Source organism: Plectropomus leopardus, chromosome 3, assembly GCF_026936395.1.
Source record: "Plectropomus leopardus strain MGB_pleo_1.0 chromosome 3, ASM2693639v1, whole genome shotgun sequence".
In the NCBI taxonomy this organism is placed as follows: domain Eukaryota; kingdom Metazoa; phylum Chordata; class Actinopteri; order Perciformes; family Serranidae; genus Plectropomus; species Plectropomus leopardus.
The window spans coordinates 5,717,977-5,736,987 of NC_142178.1; the positions used below are offsets into that span (position 1 = coordinate 5,717,977).

At 39.7% G+C, this 19,011-nt stretch overlaps 1 protein-coding gene across 1 annotated transcript; it reads right to left on the bottom strand.

Annotated features, from left to right (window-relative positions):
• Positions 1–208: 208 nt before the first annotated feature.
• On the bottom strand, positions 209–18,610 carry lonrf1 (LON peptidase N-terminal domain and ring finger 1). Its single transcript, XM_042485709.2, has 12 exons — positions 17,844–18,610; positions 12,868–12,986; positions 10,877–10,999; positions 7,283–7,474; positions 6,946–7,159; positions 6,217–6,328; positions 6,004–6,118; positions 5,763–5,884; positions 5,497–5,655; positions 5,165–5,327; positions 4,361–4,513; positions 209–1,909 (listed from the first exon to the last, which is right to left on the bottom strand). Exons 1-12 carry the CDS (start codon positions 18,442–18,444, stop codon positions 1,751–1,753), a joined length of 2,232 nt encoding a protein of 743 aa, XP_042341643.2. The 5' UTR covers positions 18,445–18,610; the 3' UTR covers positions 209–1,750.
• Positions 18,611–19,011: the final 401 nt, after the last annotated feature.

A 19,011-nucleotide genomic window follows, 5' to 3' on the forward strand; every position in this document is an offset into this window, starting at 1 on the left:
CTGGCACTAAAATGCAACCCATTGTGTTTGTAGCTGCCATGCTTTTCCCACTTTACGACCTCAAAGCACATGAACACAACAAAGTCAGAAGAATGACTTCCTAGTGGACACTACGACCTTCCGACATCACGTGAGTGCAGCAAAAGCGCAGCATGCTGCTCAACATCTTTTCTTTAAGTGGTCAAACAGTGGAAACTGAGGCTGAAGCTGAAAAAGAAGTGCATTTATTATTGAAAATTGATAACTTAAAACATCAGACCAAAAACCAAGATCTGTCCAAAAAGCCTTTTTTTTTTTTTTTACATATCATTTACATACAACAGCCTTGACTTGAATTTCATTTTAAGTTTTTTATTATACACATTGTGCACAAATGGTGCCTCAAACTAACCGAGAGAAAGAAAAATACAATAAAAACATACTTCACACTATGGCAAAAAAGGAATGGTTACCAAGCCAAAGCATTGTGTTGTTTAAAATCACAATGCCCAATGGTGTAAGGCAAATGCAGTCCAGACTGGAGCACTGGTGAACCGACCCCTCCTCATAGAGAGCAGCTCTGAAGGAAGATAACACTCACTCATTAGTTGTATCATACATGTTTTTGTCTTGTTTTGATTTGTCACAATATTGCAAATCCCCCTTTAGAATTTCTCATACAAACACAGTCAGAATGTACAAATAAAGTTTTACTAATAAATTAGCTTAAATTAATGTCATGGGCAGCTCAATCTTTTGGTTTAGAGGAGACAAGTAATGTGTGAACAGAACCACTGAATCTTCAATACAAAACTCCACCAGGGTCTCTAAAGGTCCATAACAACAATGGAAGATAGTGCATACGACTTAAGGTTATTTGTGAGAGGAAGAAAGTGTTTGAAGAGAGTTAGGATGAGATTTCAGGGCTGTGACCTGATGTAAAGAGGGATAAAACATCCCATCTTTGCAAGAAAACTAAGAAGAAACTCAAAACGACGGGAGGAAACACAAACCGTTTCCTTCTTTCAACGGGAAGGTCCTCTGCCTCGGTTAAGAGGCAGCGATGGAAGTTGTGGGGGAAGAGAGTAAACAGAAAATGCTCGGAAGATATGGATTAATACTTTCATGAGCGTTTGGTGCGCCTGCCTTTAGCTGCGCTTGGTTTTTGCACAAATCTCTTTTCACTGGTTCATCTAAACCACATCTTGCTTTCATTTTTTGAGGGATTTCAGCATTTAGGATTTTGTTCCACAGAATCACCTCATCTTTCCTCCATACTACAGAAATGAAAAAAAAAAACAACTTCCTTTTTTCACTGGTCTCATCAGATGATCCAACACTTACTTAAATACTCTCTTCACCTTGCTTAACATTGATTATTAGATATATTATTCTGACACCTAAGACAGCAAAATATGAGTGGATTATTAACTGCTCTTTTTATTTCAACACTCAAGGATGTTCCTCTGAAAATGAACAGCATTTAGAATGAGAGCAGACTTTTTTTTCCATTTCATTAAGTCTCAAACAAATAATGTGCATCAGTGGAAGTATCCCTGAGGTGGTTTGACCACATCTCCATTTCAGTTAACCACAGTTCAAGGATGTTTCAGCTTTGCATTGTCTTGCGTAGGCTTTCCATGTGAGGACGAGGGCTCCTGTAGCTGTAAAAACAAACGCTGAAGGATCAGATGGCAGCAGAAACAGAAGTTGGCAAGATGTTGAGTGCCACTTCAACGTCCAGTATTTGTGTTGATGAGGAGAGGAAGCTCTAGTTGTTGGGGATGCTCTGCAGATATGTGAGGATGTGCTGGATCTTCACCAGGCGTTCTTTGAGGCTGGTCATGGAGAGCACGGAGAGCTGGTACCGCGGGTCGATAGGCAGCACGGCCAGGAGCCACCAGCAGCACGCCGGACCGTTAGGAGTCGCCTAGAGGAGAGCAGGAATACTGTTACAGCTTTGTGTGTGAACATGGAACACAGTCACTTGAGCATTTTATCCTATTAGTCATTCGCGTGAACATTTGTTGTAATTAGCTAGTGAATCTCTGAATTATGGGTCAAAACATGTTTTATGAGGTCATAGTGACCTTTGATCTCCAAATGCTGATCTGTTTGTTTTTTAATCTAAGTGGATGTTTGTGCCAAATTTGAGAAAATTTCCTCAAGGCCTTTTTGAAATATCACATTCCCAAAATGAGATAGATGCAAGGTCACAGTGACCTCTGACCACCAAAATCTTATCAGTTCATCCTTACGTCTAAGTGGACGTTATTGCCAAAGTTTAAGACAACCCCTCCAGGTGTCCTTGAGATACAAGAATGCAACAGATAAGGTCACAGTGACTTTGACCTATGAACACCAAAATCTTATCAGTTCATTCTTGACTCCCAGTGGACTTCTGTGCCAAATTCAAAGAAATTTTCTCAAGGTGTTCTTAAGACATCACATTCACTAGAATTAGACGGATGCAAGCTCACAGTGACCTTGACTTTAAACCTTTGACCACCAAAATATAATCAGTTCATTCTTGAGTCTGAGGAAAGTTATTGCCAGAGTGAACAAATGCGCTGAAAAACATGGCGAGCTACCGTTTCTGCAGACGCGCCTGATAAGTGCTGCTCGGGCAAGCCGTGTGCACGCTCTAACTTGATACACAAGCGCTGAATTTAAAAAAACACGATCGGTGCTGCCCACTGTCTCATGACGCGCGCTGTGTAAAACGGTATAAAACGGTATAAAACGGTATAAAACGGTGCAACGCGGCGACGCACGTTGCATGAATCCAAGTATTTACGTAATCAATTACGTCGATGCGTCGCCCCAGCCCTAGTAAAAACATAAATGAGTTTTATAAGTAATCTGCCAGAGAAACGCATGTCTGCATCACAATCACAGAGCTGAAAAAAAATCCCATTTTCTTTGAGTTTCACAGACTGAGGCAGTTACAACATGATCTCAACACATCTAAAGATTTGAAGTGAATAATGTATACTATGTCTATGTTACATTTTGTATTTTACACTGGCCATTAGCCAAAAGAATCACAGCACTGTTTACCGTAAAAAAAAAAAATTACAGTTATTACATAACGCCATTAAAAATCCAGCTCGACACTTTCCTTTTTTAGAGAGTGTGCACGTGGTGTAGTCAGGGATTCTCTTCATGACACTCTTCTGATGCACAGGGCCGCTGGGATTAGTTATGAAGCACCCGTAAAGCTCTTTAGCCTATATTGTCAATGGACTCCGCCCCGTGGTTGTCCTGAGAGCGGAGCAGTAATCCCTGTCAGCACTGCGGGCTACGAGCCAGAGCTGAGCGTACACAACAACCGTGTTCCGGTATTAAGACTTGTAAGGCAGGTGAATCCGAGGTGTAATGTGGGTTTCCCCAAAAGGCAAGTGTGTCATGAGATGATCCAATTTCAGAGTCTGGAGTTTGCAGCGTCTTGCTGTGTCAGACGAGGAAATAAGAGCCTGAAAAAACCCGCAGTTCTCAGAAGAAAATGACTGCTACGGCTTAGATAGTAATAATAATAAAAGACATTATTATATATCTGCTGTTGTTCTTTTGATTATCTGCTGGTTATCTACATTTTGTTATTTAAAAGGTTGTGAGGAAAACATGCACTGAAGGTGAGCAGTTACAGTGATGACTTTTTTCTCAACAGAATGTAACATCCCCAGCTTCACTCTGACATGCTGTTGACGTTCTGCTGCAAAGTTATTTCACAAATTCAGCTGCGAGATGAACTATATGAATGACACTACTTCTAAGTCACTTAGATCCTCGTCAGGAAAGCCAACAGCCCAGCAGAAGTTTAATTAAGCTCAGGGTATCATTTTCCAGTTCACTCGCTCTAATTACTAATTTTAATAAGGTAAATGAAATTCAATTTAACCCTGCAATATATGAGAGAGCTGGTAATATGTGTGTTTAATAAGTCAGTAATGTTAGGGAAGCACTGTGCTGGTGAGTAAATCCTTGACAATGATCATCAAAACATACATTTCAGTTGTTTAACCCCTTTAAGCCTGAATAGATATCAGTTTTCTTGTGCTGGGTTCAGACGCCTTTCACACACTATTTGATCATTTAAAGCCTGCAAAAATTTGATTTCTTTCGAAAACATAGGGAAAAAGTGGGGTTGCAAATCATACGCACTTTCCTTAATCGATTATTGGTAAAATTGGTAAAAAAAAAAAATATATATATATATATATATACATTAAAAACTGCTTATTTGAACATATTACTAATATTTTGACCGCATTCCATTAATTGATCGGTTAAATTTCACATCTTCAATTACACTCTTTCCTACCAATTAATCAATAGTTGCTTAATTGTGGATGAGAGGAGCAGTGTGCTGGATGTTTACCTGAATGTCAGCTTCTCGCTCTGGCATCGGTCCAAAGTGCTGCAGGATCTGGTTGTGAAAGTGGATCTTGAGGTTCTGGAACCAGTCGCGGGCCTGCTCGTACACGGCATCATGCAGCTCTTGTAGTCTCTCCAACTCTTCACTGTCCTCCACCTGATCCACAAGAGTCAAATAACCTATCAGCCTTTGTTGTTGTTGTTTTCTTTTTTTTACTATATTATACTATTAAAAAAAAACAAGTCTACCATTCTGTTGCCTTCCATTCTATTCTATCCCCTTCCATTCCATTCTATTCTCTTCCCATCAATTCTATTCTATTCCAATCCATTCCATTCCCTTCCAATCCATTTTATTTTGTTTCATTCTATTTTATTCTGTTCTATTATGTTCCACTCTATACTATTTTGCTCATTTTTGTTTATTCTATTGTATTTGTATTGTATTCTATAATAATAATAATAATAATAATAATAATAATAATAATCCAAATACTCGAAGATGCTGAACATGAAATGCAAAAAGAAAAACAAATACAGATGCAAAATAGAGAATACAAACTACAAGAACAGAACAGATACAAATACAAGAACAGAATACAAACGCAAAATTCAGAGGATATGCCAGCTCAGATTTGAGGAGGCAGTGGGAGACAGGTATTTTTCAAAAAGGTGGGTTTTGAGTTTATTTTAAGTGAGGAGAGTGAGTCTGAGTTGTGGATGTATTCCGTTCTGTTTTGGGTGGAGTATGATTATTAAAGTACAACAAACTGTAGATAAAATCAGTGTTAGTTTCAGTGGTTCTTACCCTGGTATCACCCAAATGCTCGATGTCAGCGGTGCTGTAACCATCCTTCATTCCTCGGGTTAACACTCGGAAGCGTTTCCCTCCGATAGTGTCCACTACTGACCGTCCATCAGGGAGGAAATGGACACTCCTAATGGTCAGCATGCAGCCGTAATCTGCAAACCTGCAGGAAAGGACGGACGCCATTTAGTATTCATTCTTTTTCAGACAGCTGAGCTGTAGCAGAGAGTTCCAGAGGTTCCTTTATTCCATATGTGCAGATGTGTCTGGCTTAAAGGCCCCCAACACTGTCATTCAGACAATTCTTGCATGTTAGTGTGTTGCATGCTTACCCTTTCTGGGGATCATTGATACACATCCCAAACTGCCGTGTGCCTGTGTCCATGCAGCGGCGGATCATGAGACGGTAGCGAGGCTCGAAGACATGCAGGGGGCAAGGCACGGTGGGGTAAGCCATGGTACACACAAAGATAGGCACATTCTTTGTCAGGCTGCGCAGAGGGAGGGAAGGAGAGGACAATTTAGACCCTTTGAACCTTTTTGAAACTTCTGAAAATGAACAATAAATTTCAATCAGGCCAGAGACACAAATACTCACTCAGAAAGTTCTCTGGTCTCCTCCACTTGAGTCTTAGTCCTCTCTGCGTGCTCCTGTCTCAAATACTGTTTGATCAGTGTGTCCAACACTGTGGTCACCCTGTACTTTCTACATGCTAGATACTGGAGAGAGCAGGATACCAGTTAGTGAGTAAAACAGAGAGTAAAGAACACAAGATGTTGAATAGCAAGATGAGAGTAATATCTTGATTCAATCAATACATGCTGAGATGCTCTCTCACCTCCTTTAGGCTCTCTTTACAGAGGGGACACTGGGGCATGTGGTCTAAGCAGCGTTCCAAACAGTTTTTACAGAAGGTATGGCCACATGGTGTCGTCACAGGCTCATAGAACAACCTGCATACATCACAGAGATGCAACAAGTGTTAAATTCATCATTTTCAGTCATTTACAAGTGTGTGAAAACGTGTGTGTCCACAGGTGTGTGACCTTACCTCATGCAGAGAGAGCACTCCAAGTCGTTGGGGTCCAGCAGGTCCTCAGGAACACTTCTGCTGGTTTTAGCTTTGGCAGCTTTTTGTCTGGAGCCTTTTGCACCTTTTACTCCTAAAGGCAACCAGGGAGATAAAAGCATTCAACAATTAGGTGTGGACAATAAGGCAGGAGTTTTTGATACTGGTAAGAAAGGAAACAGAAGAGAGAAACCTAGGCAAATCGGCTTGGTTTCTTTCCAAAGCATGCAAGGAAGCTAATGAGCAAATTGACAAGAAACAGTTAAAAAAAAAAAAAAGCAGAAAATTATAAAAAACTACAAGAAAATAACCTGAAAATAAACAAAAAAAGCAACGTTGAAAAAATAAAATAGAGTGGTTAAAAATGTTTGTTTTCTGGAACATAAGTTTGAATACAAATATAAGATTTAGGAATATAGATCACTGGTAAATTTTCACTAACTTTCAATATGCAACCCCTCACCTCGGATAATTTATTTTCAATTTTTTTGGTTACCTTTTACAATTTCTGTTTGCAATTTGCAGGGCATTTTTTACCTAACGGCCTTGTTTCTCATGTTTCTAAATAAATAAAACCAATTTCCTCAGGTTTCACTGCTTGAAATGCTTGAGAAAGGCGTCTGAATGCAGCACAAGAAAACTCATGTCGATCCAGGTGTTGAAGGGTTAAGAAGAACAGAGAGCAACACAATGGTGGGATTCGTCACTCACCTTGTTTTTTAAGTTTGCTACTTCCGCTGTCCACGACACAGGGTTCTGTGTCGGACACTGACAGCTTCCTCTTTAGCAGGCTGCCCTTGTCCTCGTCGCCCAGCTGCGGAGCTGAGCAGACTCTCTTCAGCCCCTCCTCACCACAGCTGGAGCCGTGCATCCGCAGTGAATGAGCTCTGCTCAGACCAGGCCGCTCCACGCTTTCCCAGCGTTTCTGAATAATGACAGAAGACAGAGGGGCAGACGATGATGACGGTTTACAGAAACACATGGCGACAAAAGCATGGAAGCAAGTCATTGATAAACAATGTGGTATCATTATGGAGTCTGCCAGTACCTCCTGGCTGTCCAGATGGAGGTGTGCCGAGGCAGCACGGATCTGGTGTTGTCTTTGGTCTGGGCTTTGTGGTTGGACTTTAACATCGGACACTAGTGTTTTACTGCGCAAGTGAGGTGACGTGTTCTGTGTAGTTTCCCGGAGGCCGACCTTGACATTCTCATCAGCTGGGGAGAGCAGGTCGCACAGGATCTGTAACAAAGCACTCGGTTTATCAGCCTGCGCATAGGTTTTTGCACACTTTCACATTTGCAAGCAGACATTGTTTAAAAAGTGTCTACGATGCAAAAAAATGTTTTTGGTTATTTTGAATACACCAGGTTTAGTGGAAAAAGTTTTTTTCAAGTCTGCAAACATGCAGTGTGTGGTGAGGAAAATACAGACTTTTGTCCTTTATGCACATAGGAGTTATTGACATAAGATTTAACCGCACAATACTGTGAATCCAGTTCCATAACCAGGACCAAGAGCAAACTCAGTCATGATAATCTACATGGTGATACGATGCAAAAAAAACACAAACTTTGCCCAGAGTCGCCTTGTTCTTGTTCAGAAAAGATATCAGCACAACCTCAGTTTGACCTCAGTGTGTTTGACCATTAACCCTTCCTCCCAGTACTGTCAGCTTAAACATATGTGCACAATCAGACAGACTCACTCAACACACATCTCTATTTTTGCTATATTTTCCTGAGACCTGGTATGAGAATCTTGTGTAAGTGTGATTAAGATTGAGTTTTTGCATTTTAATCTTTTTTACAACACATGCTCACCTCACACCAAATGACTTTACAAGCTATTTCGCTGTTGCAGACATAGTTCCAATGTGGAAATAAATCATGAGTTTCACCTCAGTTAATGCACGCTTCTGTGATCTTACTTATATGGTTGTAAAGCAGTCCTAACACTCAGTCCGACCTGTCTTCAATCAGCTTTTTTCATGTCTTTACGTTACAACAAAATCAAACATATTTGTGATTATTGTACATTTCTAGTCTTGAAATGATGTGAACATCAACAACCAGTTGCTGCACTCTTTCTGACATCAAACGGGAAGCAGCAAACCATAATGACAGTAAACATGGAGGGGACTCCAAGGAGGTGCAAGGACATGAAAAAGTCTTGTTTGACTTGGACTATGGAAAAGGAGGACAATCTGGAGGAGTCTGTGTTTATTAGGCATAAATCTGTTCCACCAACCTGTATTTCCTTTAGTGACAAATGTTCATATTTGAAACAGTTCGCGTCTCATTCCCACTATCTCCCCCCACTAAAATAGCTGGTAGTGAGTTGAGGCAACAAAAATCAAAACATCAAGTTTACACATAGATATATTTCGAATTTATGAATTATTTTGATGCTGAATTGATAAGAGCACTGTCAACATTGTTATTGAATTGTTAATATGTCATCTTATAGTGTGTGACTTAAAACTCTTTAAATGTAAGAGGGTGTCACACTTTTTTTTTTTTTTGTAGTGCATGTTAGGCTTCTGGTTTATGGTGGGCATAATGTGTAACCATATGCTCATTATTGTTTGGAAGCCTTGACAGCAACAAGAGTGGAGGCTGTCATTTTTTATTTAGCTTCTTTTCTGTTTTCATTATATGGATATTGGGAAGGCCTTTGAGACTGTAAGTGTGATTAGATGCTGCACAAACTTAATTTGACATGCTATTGATGCACGCTGTCTGGCTCCCACACTTCTGTAGATACATGTCTGGTCTGAACGGTGTCTCTTTCAGAAACAGTCAGAAAAAAGAATTCAGACAAGAACTCAATACAACCAGCAACTCTTGACTACAGCTCCAATCAATTCCACACACTTTATTCCCAGTGAAAACTGGTATGCCATGACTAATGTGATTATGTATGTTTCCTTATGCAACGATGATTCAGAGATGATTACACAAAACTTGAGCAGCATTAGTAGCTGAATAGCTGTATTTTCATCACTAAGAGGCAACAAACTTTCACATTACTCTGTGAATGTACGTGGGACTGCATACACGAGTCTACTGTGTCACGCTTATGTAACTAAAACACTGTGGTCAGTCTATTAAGTGGCACTAATGTCATTACAGACAAAGTCACAAGACCTGACCCTCTGACGACTTATGCAATTCCATGATGGACTGAGACTTTGACTGATCCCTACTGTTAACCTGTCTACGTTTCTATGATCCATAATGTATGGAAGTGTGGGGAAATACATAAAAAACAAACACAAATCCAATCTTCATCCTCCAAAAAAGAACCATTAGAGTTGTTCAGAAAACCACTAATCTGGTTGAATTCCAACCAGTTCAAATCATACGTAGCGTGAGAGAAATCAACTACTGCCTTGATTTGAGAGGAATTTGCATGTTCAAGAAACAATTTGTGAGAACTAACGCCAAAAATCATTGCATTACAGTACAAGGGGTTAATTTATGGAACAGCTGTAGTGTGGATTTGAAAATATACAGCACTTAACAAAATGAAACATATTTTCAAAAGCAACATACTGAAGGGATAAGAGCTGGTAGAACAGAGAGGGGAGCTGGCTGAGTGATACAGGGGACACAGTTGGTAAGATGCTTTTGATAGTGTGACTGTTTTTACATGTTTTCTTTGTTTTAGTGTGTGTGTGTGTGTGTGTGTGTGTGTGTGTGTGTGTGTGTGTGTGTTTATTCCAAATGTTCTGTTCTTCTGTTCTTGTTAAGTCTTGACTGTTTATTTTTGTTTGATTAGATCGAGGTGTGTATGGTGAAGACTCGGAAAGAAACTGGGAATGTTAATGTTTAAAATGGTTTTTTTTTGTAATTCAATTTGTTAAAAGGAGGTAGTATTTGCTAAGTATTTCCTCCTACTCCTTTTTGAACATTAAATACTTATGTTGTTAACTGAATATTTCTGATTGATATTCTGGTGTTATTTTACTTACTTATACTTTGTTGTCCAATTTTTTGGCATGTTTACAATAATGATCATATCTATTACTCCAATAATGCATATATTTTGAATTCGCATCTCATCGTTATTCTTATGTGAGACGTCTACATCTGCACTCTCTTGCACTCTTCATTTGAGAGTGGAAATATACATTTTGAGTTTGTCTATAAACTGTAAAGAGTTGCAAATGTGCTTGACTGACGTATATCAGTATTAATGAGCAGAATAACACAAGTATTGTTCATAATCTCTGCCAATAAATTCCAGACACACTTCCAAGCACGGAGGACAATGCACGATGTAAATCCAATTAAAAGCACAGTAATACAAGAGGATGTCTATAACACTGCATCTCTACCATGTTATTGGTTTATTTAGTCATAACGCTTGAGTGGGATTTTAGGAGCCATGCCATAAAAAGAGGTTTCATTAAGTCAATGTAGTATAAAAGCAGATGCTAGCTATAAAAACACAACAAATGGCTTTGCAGGACAAAGATCCTTTATGTTCCCAGCAATCCAATCAAAGAGTTGGGGAACTAATTTTCTGTCCCGAAATTCATCAAAGCAATGGTACAATTTTTTATTTATTTTTTTGTATTTTGTCTTTTTCTCTTCCAATTTGTCAGCACACTAACTACTTCCTCTTAAATTCTCTCACCTTTTCCACTTGTCTTTTAGCACTGGGGAAGTCCTCGTCCACAGCCAGGCAGCGAAGGAAGACTTGGAGGGACTCGTCCACTTGGCCCATCTCGTGCAGCACCATAGCTTTCCTAAATAGAGCCTGAAAGGACAGAAAGAGAGAAATCATACTTCTGCACCAGCTTTTGTTTTCACACTCACTCTCACGTTTAGGACACACTAGTCCATCTTTAACCTTCTTAAATGTTTTCTCTTACTGGTATGTGTTTATGCTTAACATGCATCTTAAGAGCAGATTCAAAAATGATGCTGAACTTTAAAAACAGCCAGAGCGAACACAAGAGACACGCAGCTCTTCTCTCAAAAGTCAATATGAAATACACTGGTTCTTTTTCATGATAGACTTTGCCCAACAAATGAAAAATATCCTCTGCTTTCGACTCAGACACTTAGACTCCTGTTACTAATGTAATAGTGAACAGTGGCTCTGACCTTAATCACTGCATTCACAGTTGTGCTCTTGAAAATCTTCTTTAGTCATGATACTATTAACTTGTTTACCCTAGGACAAGGCCTTTTATACAATACAAAAGTAGCAGGAGGTCGCTATAAATATCCCGTGTAAACAAATAAGCAGGGTCACCAGAGAGAAATTATTCTTAGACTATGATTCAGTGAATTCAGTTGCCAAGAAACGCATTAGAAATTCACTTTCAGAACAGTTCTATTCTATGAAAAAAACGAATGAATGTATTAACATAATTCTGTGTATCTGACCTAAAAGGAACTTGAAACTATAATCCAGCGCTACTAGGTTCTCTCCATCTTTAGCTTTGCGGGAGGCAATCTTAAAATACACCTTTTCTTAGTACTGACCAGCTGACCGACATATCAGAGGAGACTGACTGCCAGACTCAGGCAAGTCAAGGCGGGTGAGTGTGCTGTGTGTGATGCGTAAACAATCTGGCAGTGTAAGCATTCTTACAGCATCAACAAAATAAAGGACATTAAATCAGGTGTCAGAACTAACACTGATTATACTCTATTACTATTGGACTATTGTCTATCTATAATTTTGGGACTATTGTCCCAACATTAGAGCAATAAATTGTATTATTGCCATTTAGAGACTATTTAATGCAACTGATATAATGATAATATAATTGCATAATAATGCAAATACACCTTTTCAAAGAGCATGAGAATATTCAGACATTGGAATATGAAAAAATAGATAAAATTTCTACGTAATTAACACCTGATGACAAGCACCACGCGCAAGAAAACTTGTTATGTACAAGGCAGTATGATCATTTTAGTACCTTTAAAGGAGTGGGCAAAAATTACTCCATTTGAGACGTAATACAAGATTTGGCCCAAAAATTAAATAAAAGATGCCTCTTATAACTCATAAACAAGCTTAGCGAAGCTCCAGGAACACCGCAGTCTCCTCAATGATGCGGCTGGAATGCTGCAGTCGGCTCCGGGCTATCGACAGCTGGGAAGTCAGGCGGTTCGCTGGTCGATTTACAGAGTGGAAGATGAAGTTGTTGGAGGTTAAAACGACAAACGATGGACTTATTGGCTTGTTGCCAAGGATTGACAAGCTAACAACTATCAGGACTGTGCACTCTTCAACTTCAAAAGTGTGGCTGCTGGCTACCTGTGAGCTACACTGCGTCATCTTTCAAGTGTTTTCTTATTCTCTTGAAAAATATGAGAAGCTGTGCCTAGTACTTTGGCAAACCCTGCGGGTTCTCTGGTTGTTGGCTTAAGTGTTGGTGACATTCTCATGTCAACAAACACACATAAAAACAGCACAAGCAATACTGAGGTCATGTCCATATATCGTACAATAAGTAAAATAAAATGTAATCATAGCGACAGGCCGACTCTTGTCATTGAGTCATAACTGTGACTGTGAGCCTAACAAAAGAGATTATCAATACAAATTTGAACATTTCCATAGCATTGGGTAAGAAAGGACTACAGTATCAGTGAGTGACCTACTTCAGCAGAACAGCTGGACTCGGGACTAAATTCTGTGTCCTCCAAAGCCAGACGGTACAGTTTGAGAGCCATGTACGCCTCCGCTCGAGACAATCGAGCCGCTGCTGTTGTCTCTGGATCTGCAGGAGAGATGAAAAAGAGGGGGGAGAAAAACCTTCATTAGCTCTGAGGAAAGGGTTTCACTCAAGTACTTATCTTTAAATATTAGTGAGCACAGTACATTTATTCAAACATATATCATTTAATTGTAAGTCATCTTGATATTATGAAACATAGCACAAGTAACACCATAATACTGATTACATCAAATTGTCTGTGGTTTAATGGGCAAACTCAACCTTTTCTGCTTGTGTGGGCAAGTAGTGTTTACTTCAACAGAAAGTTTCAAAACTGTCACTTCCTGCAAGTCATACATTACATAACTACATGACAAACACTATTAATATATCACCTGTGGTTCTGAATTCTCAACAGACAATGCAGAAGACGAATAGATGAGATCAGCGGATTTTATATATGTGTGTGTGTGTGTGTGTGTGTGTGTGTGTGTGTGTCTGTTCCTAACAGGAGGCTGTAATAAAGGCAACATAAGAGCTACTAATACCCCAAATCAATAATGAACAGAGTTAAGAGGCCGTAAACTATTTGGAATAATAACCAGGTATAAACAAACATGACCTTTTACACCTGTGTATGTGCACTGTGTTAAAATCAGGCATTTTTTATCATCGAATTACTCAAATATGTCACTCTATTGTGAGTCTTTAAATCAGTCTGTCCTGAAGACATCACTGACTAATAAATTCTTTTAGTTGATTAACTTTACCTGCAATCCATCACAAGTTCAATAAGATTCATTCATTTTCTGCGCATGGCACACTTTCAATCCAAGTCATTTATCACCTCTCATTGAGACAAATGGGATTTAGTTCATTTTTGTGATGCACGGCAGATGCTAATATGAGCAGTACCACAGGTGGTTTGTCTCATTATGATAACATCAACCTCTGAATATCTAGAAGTTTCTGTCCTGTTTCTCGGGTTGCCTGCATCACTGAGGACACTGAGCTGCTGTCAAAAGCAGGTGGTACGACTCCAAAGACATCAGACTGCATCCTTGACCCAATGTCAAGTGACCGTCTTGGCATAAAGTGCCAAAAATTACCCACATTTAACATGTATTACTGTTTTTGTGACATTATAAGGACAGAAGAAGTAGACAGGAAATGATAGAAGAGAGGGTATGACATGCATCAAAGGTCAGAATGTGAGGACCCATAACCATAGTAATGCACAAAAATATCAGCACATCATCTGTATCTGCAGTTACTGGGTTTAAAACGAAATACTGCAATCAGCCAACGTGCAGATTTAATTGGCAAAGTGTAAAAAAACATCAACCCTAAGTTGAAGTATTTTTCCTTACTTTGCACAATAAATGTATATAATTAACATCGAAAAGCACTGTATTTCATGTCTACATGTCCATGTCACAATGAGAGTATACATAAATTTATGTTAATTCCACTACAGAAGAGACTTGATGATCACTAAAATTAGGTGGTGGAATTTTTTTTTTTTTTTTAAATTGAAATCAGTATCGGTTATCAGTCAGACAAGTTAGTTATAAATTGGCATATGGGATATCTGCAAAAAAAATTCAGTATCATGCAACCCTAAATCATACATATTGCAGATATTTGTCATGAGCTGTAGCCAATCAGCGACCAGCGAGCTTTGTTTCGCTGGTTTTCTATATCTAACTAGTGACACGATGCAGGAGCAGATTGTGCATACATATTTTGCAAAGGGATGCAATGTTTTTACAGTCTTTTCACCCATAACCTGTCTTTCAGTCAGTACTCTAAGTTGTAAAACAAATGGGGGAAAGTCATGTTAGGTTAACATGAAGACAAGTAGTTCTAGTTAAACTCATCTGTGTTTAGGCTTTCCCCTGGTGACAGGATCACCAGTGGATTATAATGCAGTAGTTTAGGTTGCACCACATATCCTGTGTCTAAGTAACAGAGGTCAACGAGGACACAGCAGAGTTACATATGTGTTATATCACTTGACCCAGATTCCAACGGATGTTTCCATAAGCTCTCATAACCAGGTGAAGGTCCAGAAATATTTTCCAGCCGAATGGTCTGACATTTATTGTCATGTTGTGGGAGATCAAGTGTCTATCTACTAGGGTTGCAAAGATTATTTTATACATTGATAATATTATTATTATCATCAGTTTCAATGTCCCATTAATGAATGTCAACAGAAGGTTTTTTCGATGAACAAATGTTTTATTACAACGCTTGAAATTTGACGTCATTTTTTAAAAATGGAATTTTGCGTAAAACCACTCAAAATAACAAATTATGTTGAGATTCTCCATCCATATGATTTTTTCAATGAATAAGCAAATATAAACTGTCAATTTTCATACCATCTGATATATTGCAGCATATATTGCAGCTCTATAGTGGACACAATAACTGAAAATTGCTTTTTAAGCTAATAACCTCCTAACTACAACAGAAGAAAATAACTGAATGTAAGGAAGTCAAGATTGCTCTCTCTCACATGGTTTGTGGTAATTTGAGATTCAGTGATTGGAGTGGAAAAAAAAAAGATTGCTCTTGCAAGGCAGTGTTTTACCCACAATGCATCATGCTATATGCAGTTTGTTTTCTCAGCTGCAAATTCCCAGAAATTTCACTTTAAGACAGGCTGATGTAACCGCAACACTTCAACATTTTGTATCCAATGAACATGCAGACAGCTTGCAACAACAGGTCACCTATACTGAAGTAGCTGGATGTTTAGTGCCTTGCTCAGGGGCACTACACTTTTGCTGTCAGTGGTGAGAGTATCTCATTGACATTGTCTATACAAGCTTTGACAGCCAGTATTTGGATTTGCAACATCCTCCATCATCCCCATCATCTCGGTTTTGTTAACTATAAATCATCTGCAACAGGAGTAACCTACTTTATCTCCTTGCATAACATCAGGGTCTGTTACAAAAGCTAACTGTCTGGCTGATTGTCTATTTGGACCACCAGCCTTGCCCCACTTCATAAACTGGCTAACAAATGGCACATTCATCCTCTTATAAAACATTTATGAAACTGTGCCTCATAAAATTCACAACACTTACAATATTCAAATACCCTCCCACTTCATAAGTTACAAAACCTGCCCCACTCTAGCTGCATCTCTCAAATTGCATCCATGCTTCCCTCTAGTGTTTTCCTTGCATCTTAGTCCCTCCCACCAGGGATGCATGGACAGACACAAGGAAAGAGAAGAGAGGACACGAGCAAATGTTTTAAAAGACATGAGACATTGTTTCCTCTCAAGTGTCACGTGAAGCGATGCCCATTTCTGATGACAGCAGCAGCTGATCAGGCCGCTGATGGCTGTTTGAGTGCACGAACATAATGTGATGCTCACACAGAACATAAGGAAAAGTCATAAAGCTAAATAAACTGTGCATATATGTTCCACTACAGCAGAACTATAGAACAGGTATTTTTCAGCAGCTGCTCTGCAGAGAATCACACGTCTGCATTCCATGACTGCCAGGTCATTATTGAGGTCATTATCTAATTATATGACAGCTTCTGAAAGAGTCCTGCACCAATGACAGCAAGACCACTCATGATTCTGTCCTATAATGACGGTAGGTTTCAAAAAACTTGGCTCTGCATCTTAATAACTGTAATTATAACCTAATATCTCGCTCACGCTGCAGCTGCTGTGTTCACTGATCCAGTCTCAGCACTGAGTCTGAGAGGGCTTTTACTGAGAGATTTAATGATATACTAATCACATTGGGGTTTTTTGGTGCATCCTTCGGTACTGGTGCCATATCACAGCCGAAGAGACTTTTGGTAGAATATATGTCACCCTTACACTGTGCTCATAGCCTAATAATACAGATAAGCGTTTGGCCTGTCTGTGGCAGAGCAGCAGAGTTTTCTCTGTTCAACAAACACATTAACAACAACCCACACTCTGTATTTATACTGTACTTGTCCCATTTACAGTCACAGACTGCGTTTACATTATTTAGGTTAATCATTATTTGCATCTATTTATCTATATTCTGATTGTAAGTTAATTTCTTAATAACCCAAAATATGGTCATGATGTCTCTGTATTTTGAATTTATTTATTTTATATGGAAAATGGAAATGGAAACCAGAAATACCAGAATTAAACATAGAAATAGAACATTGCAAAGAAACATAGCAGGGACTGAAAGATGCCAGAGCTGGGAAAACGCTGAATATTTGTTAAACTTTAAATAATTTTGTTTGCTGCCCCTTATGGATATAATTTATCCTACGTGTTTTTTTGTCTTTGTTTTGTCTTTAGTGTTTTTATTATGTCTTGTTTGCAGGGTTCTGTTTCTTTACTGTTACCTGGTAAGATTTCTAAATATGGTTACATCATGTCTTGAGTATCTGAAAAATATGAATAAACTGCAAGACAAAAAAAAAAATTAAATTAATTAAATACGAGCTTTGACACTTCCTTCAAGATGGCGCATCGGGACAACTTCCGGTACAAACGAGGGGCAATGAGCGAGGAAATGACATATAAGAGAAATGAGATGCACCTTCTGTGTCACGACCTGCCTTATGCAACTTGCATCGATCGCGCGTGCGCAGCTGCACGAGTGTCGTAAGCAGGACGGACCAGATCAAACAGCAGCCAATGGGAGGAGACTGGCACCAGTTCAACACATGGAGCACTGCTTTTCAAAATGTTGGTCAGTAGAACTCACTCTACTCACCCCCCAGGGCCCACCAGCATCAGACAAACACAGTTATTGTATTCAATTATATGTTGTTGACATAAAAAACATAACCATGTTGCTATGAGCCTCAGTGAGAGTGCGCAGCAGACACACACCATCAGGAAACACCCCCCCTGTTCCAAGAACATGGCTGTATTGTCATTTTACTCACCACACTGAATTATATCAGTAGCTAGCGACACAGCTTCTTGGTAGCGGCTTCTTCTACACAACTCGTCCACTTCACATAGTGTTTTGGACTTTTTCAGCTCGTCGGGGAACCATTTTTCTAACAGTCCGCAGAGAATTACATTCACTTTCTCCTTACCGCTGACGGCTTCACTGCACAGCTTACATTTAGACAGCAGCCGTCGTTGTAAACACCTTTTGCAGTACGTATGTCCACAGTCTAAGGTCACAGGTTCACCTAGAAAGCCATGACAGTTGTGACAGTCGAACACATCGTACGCACAGCTAGCTACATCCCCTGCGTCCCGACTCTGGCCCGAGAGGGAGTCTGGCCCCGCCGCTTTCCTCTTAAAGTTGCGGAGGATACAGTCCACGAAAGTGCTTAAATGTTCCGGTCTCACGGTGCCGTACCGCATAGCAACGGAAAACCAGTCAATGGCTTCTTTCAGGCAGTTTTCCGAAGCTAGCGCGTTGGCTTTTTGCAGTATAAGTTGATGGTGGTCCTCCTCCTCCGAGACGGCGTCCGAGTCGGCGCCGATGAAGAAGGCGCTCCTCTCCTCCGGTACGTCCTGCACGTGCGACATTGTGGCGTACTTCAAACTAGAAAAAGCAAGTGTTATGTAGATTTGGGTTTTCTTCTGTTAACGTGTCTATACATTTCTATAGCTGCCACGGTCTTTGACGCTGTAGTGGACCGACTTTCCCATAGACACCCGTTTGTTACATAAAAAACATCGTCACGTGAGCATTAAACTCGTGCCGTGATTGGTCAGGACGTCTCGGTTACAAAACCTGCGCTCGAAAGTTTCATAACTACGGAAAGGACGTAGTGAAGTTGAGTGACTGTGCCAGGTTACAGCGCAGGCACGGCCCCGCAGGCCCTGCCTCTAACCCCCCAGGCTACAGCACGAACATTTAACAGTACAACAAAACAAAAAACACACTCTCAGTCCTGGGTGATATCAATAAGTTTTAGTTTCCTGAAGCCTTCCGCAGCCTTACCGAGAAGACCCCTCTCATAACTGGTTGTGTAATAAGATTTTGTAACACATTCCAAGTCGCAATTTTACATAATAATTCGCCCTATCTTCGCTGGCTGAAACAAGTGAAAGAAAGTGCCATCAAAAACGGGTTAGACACAAATTATCCTT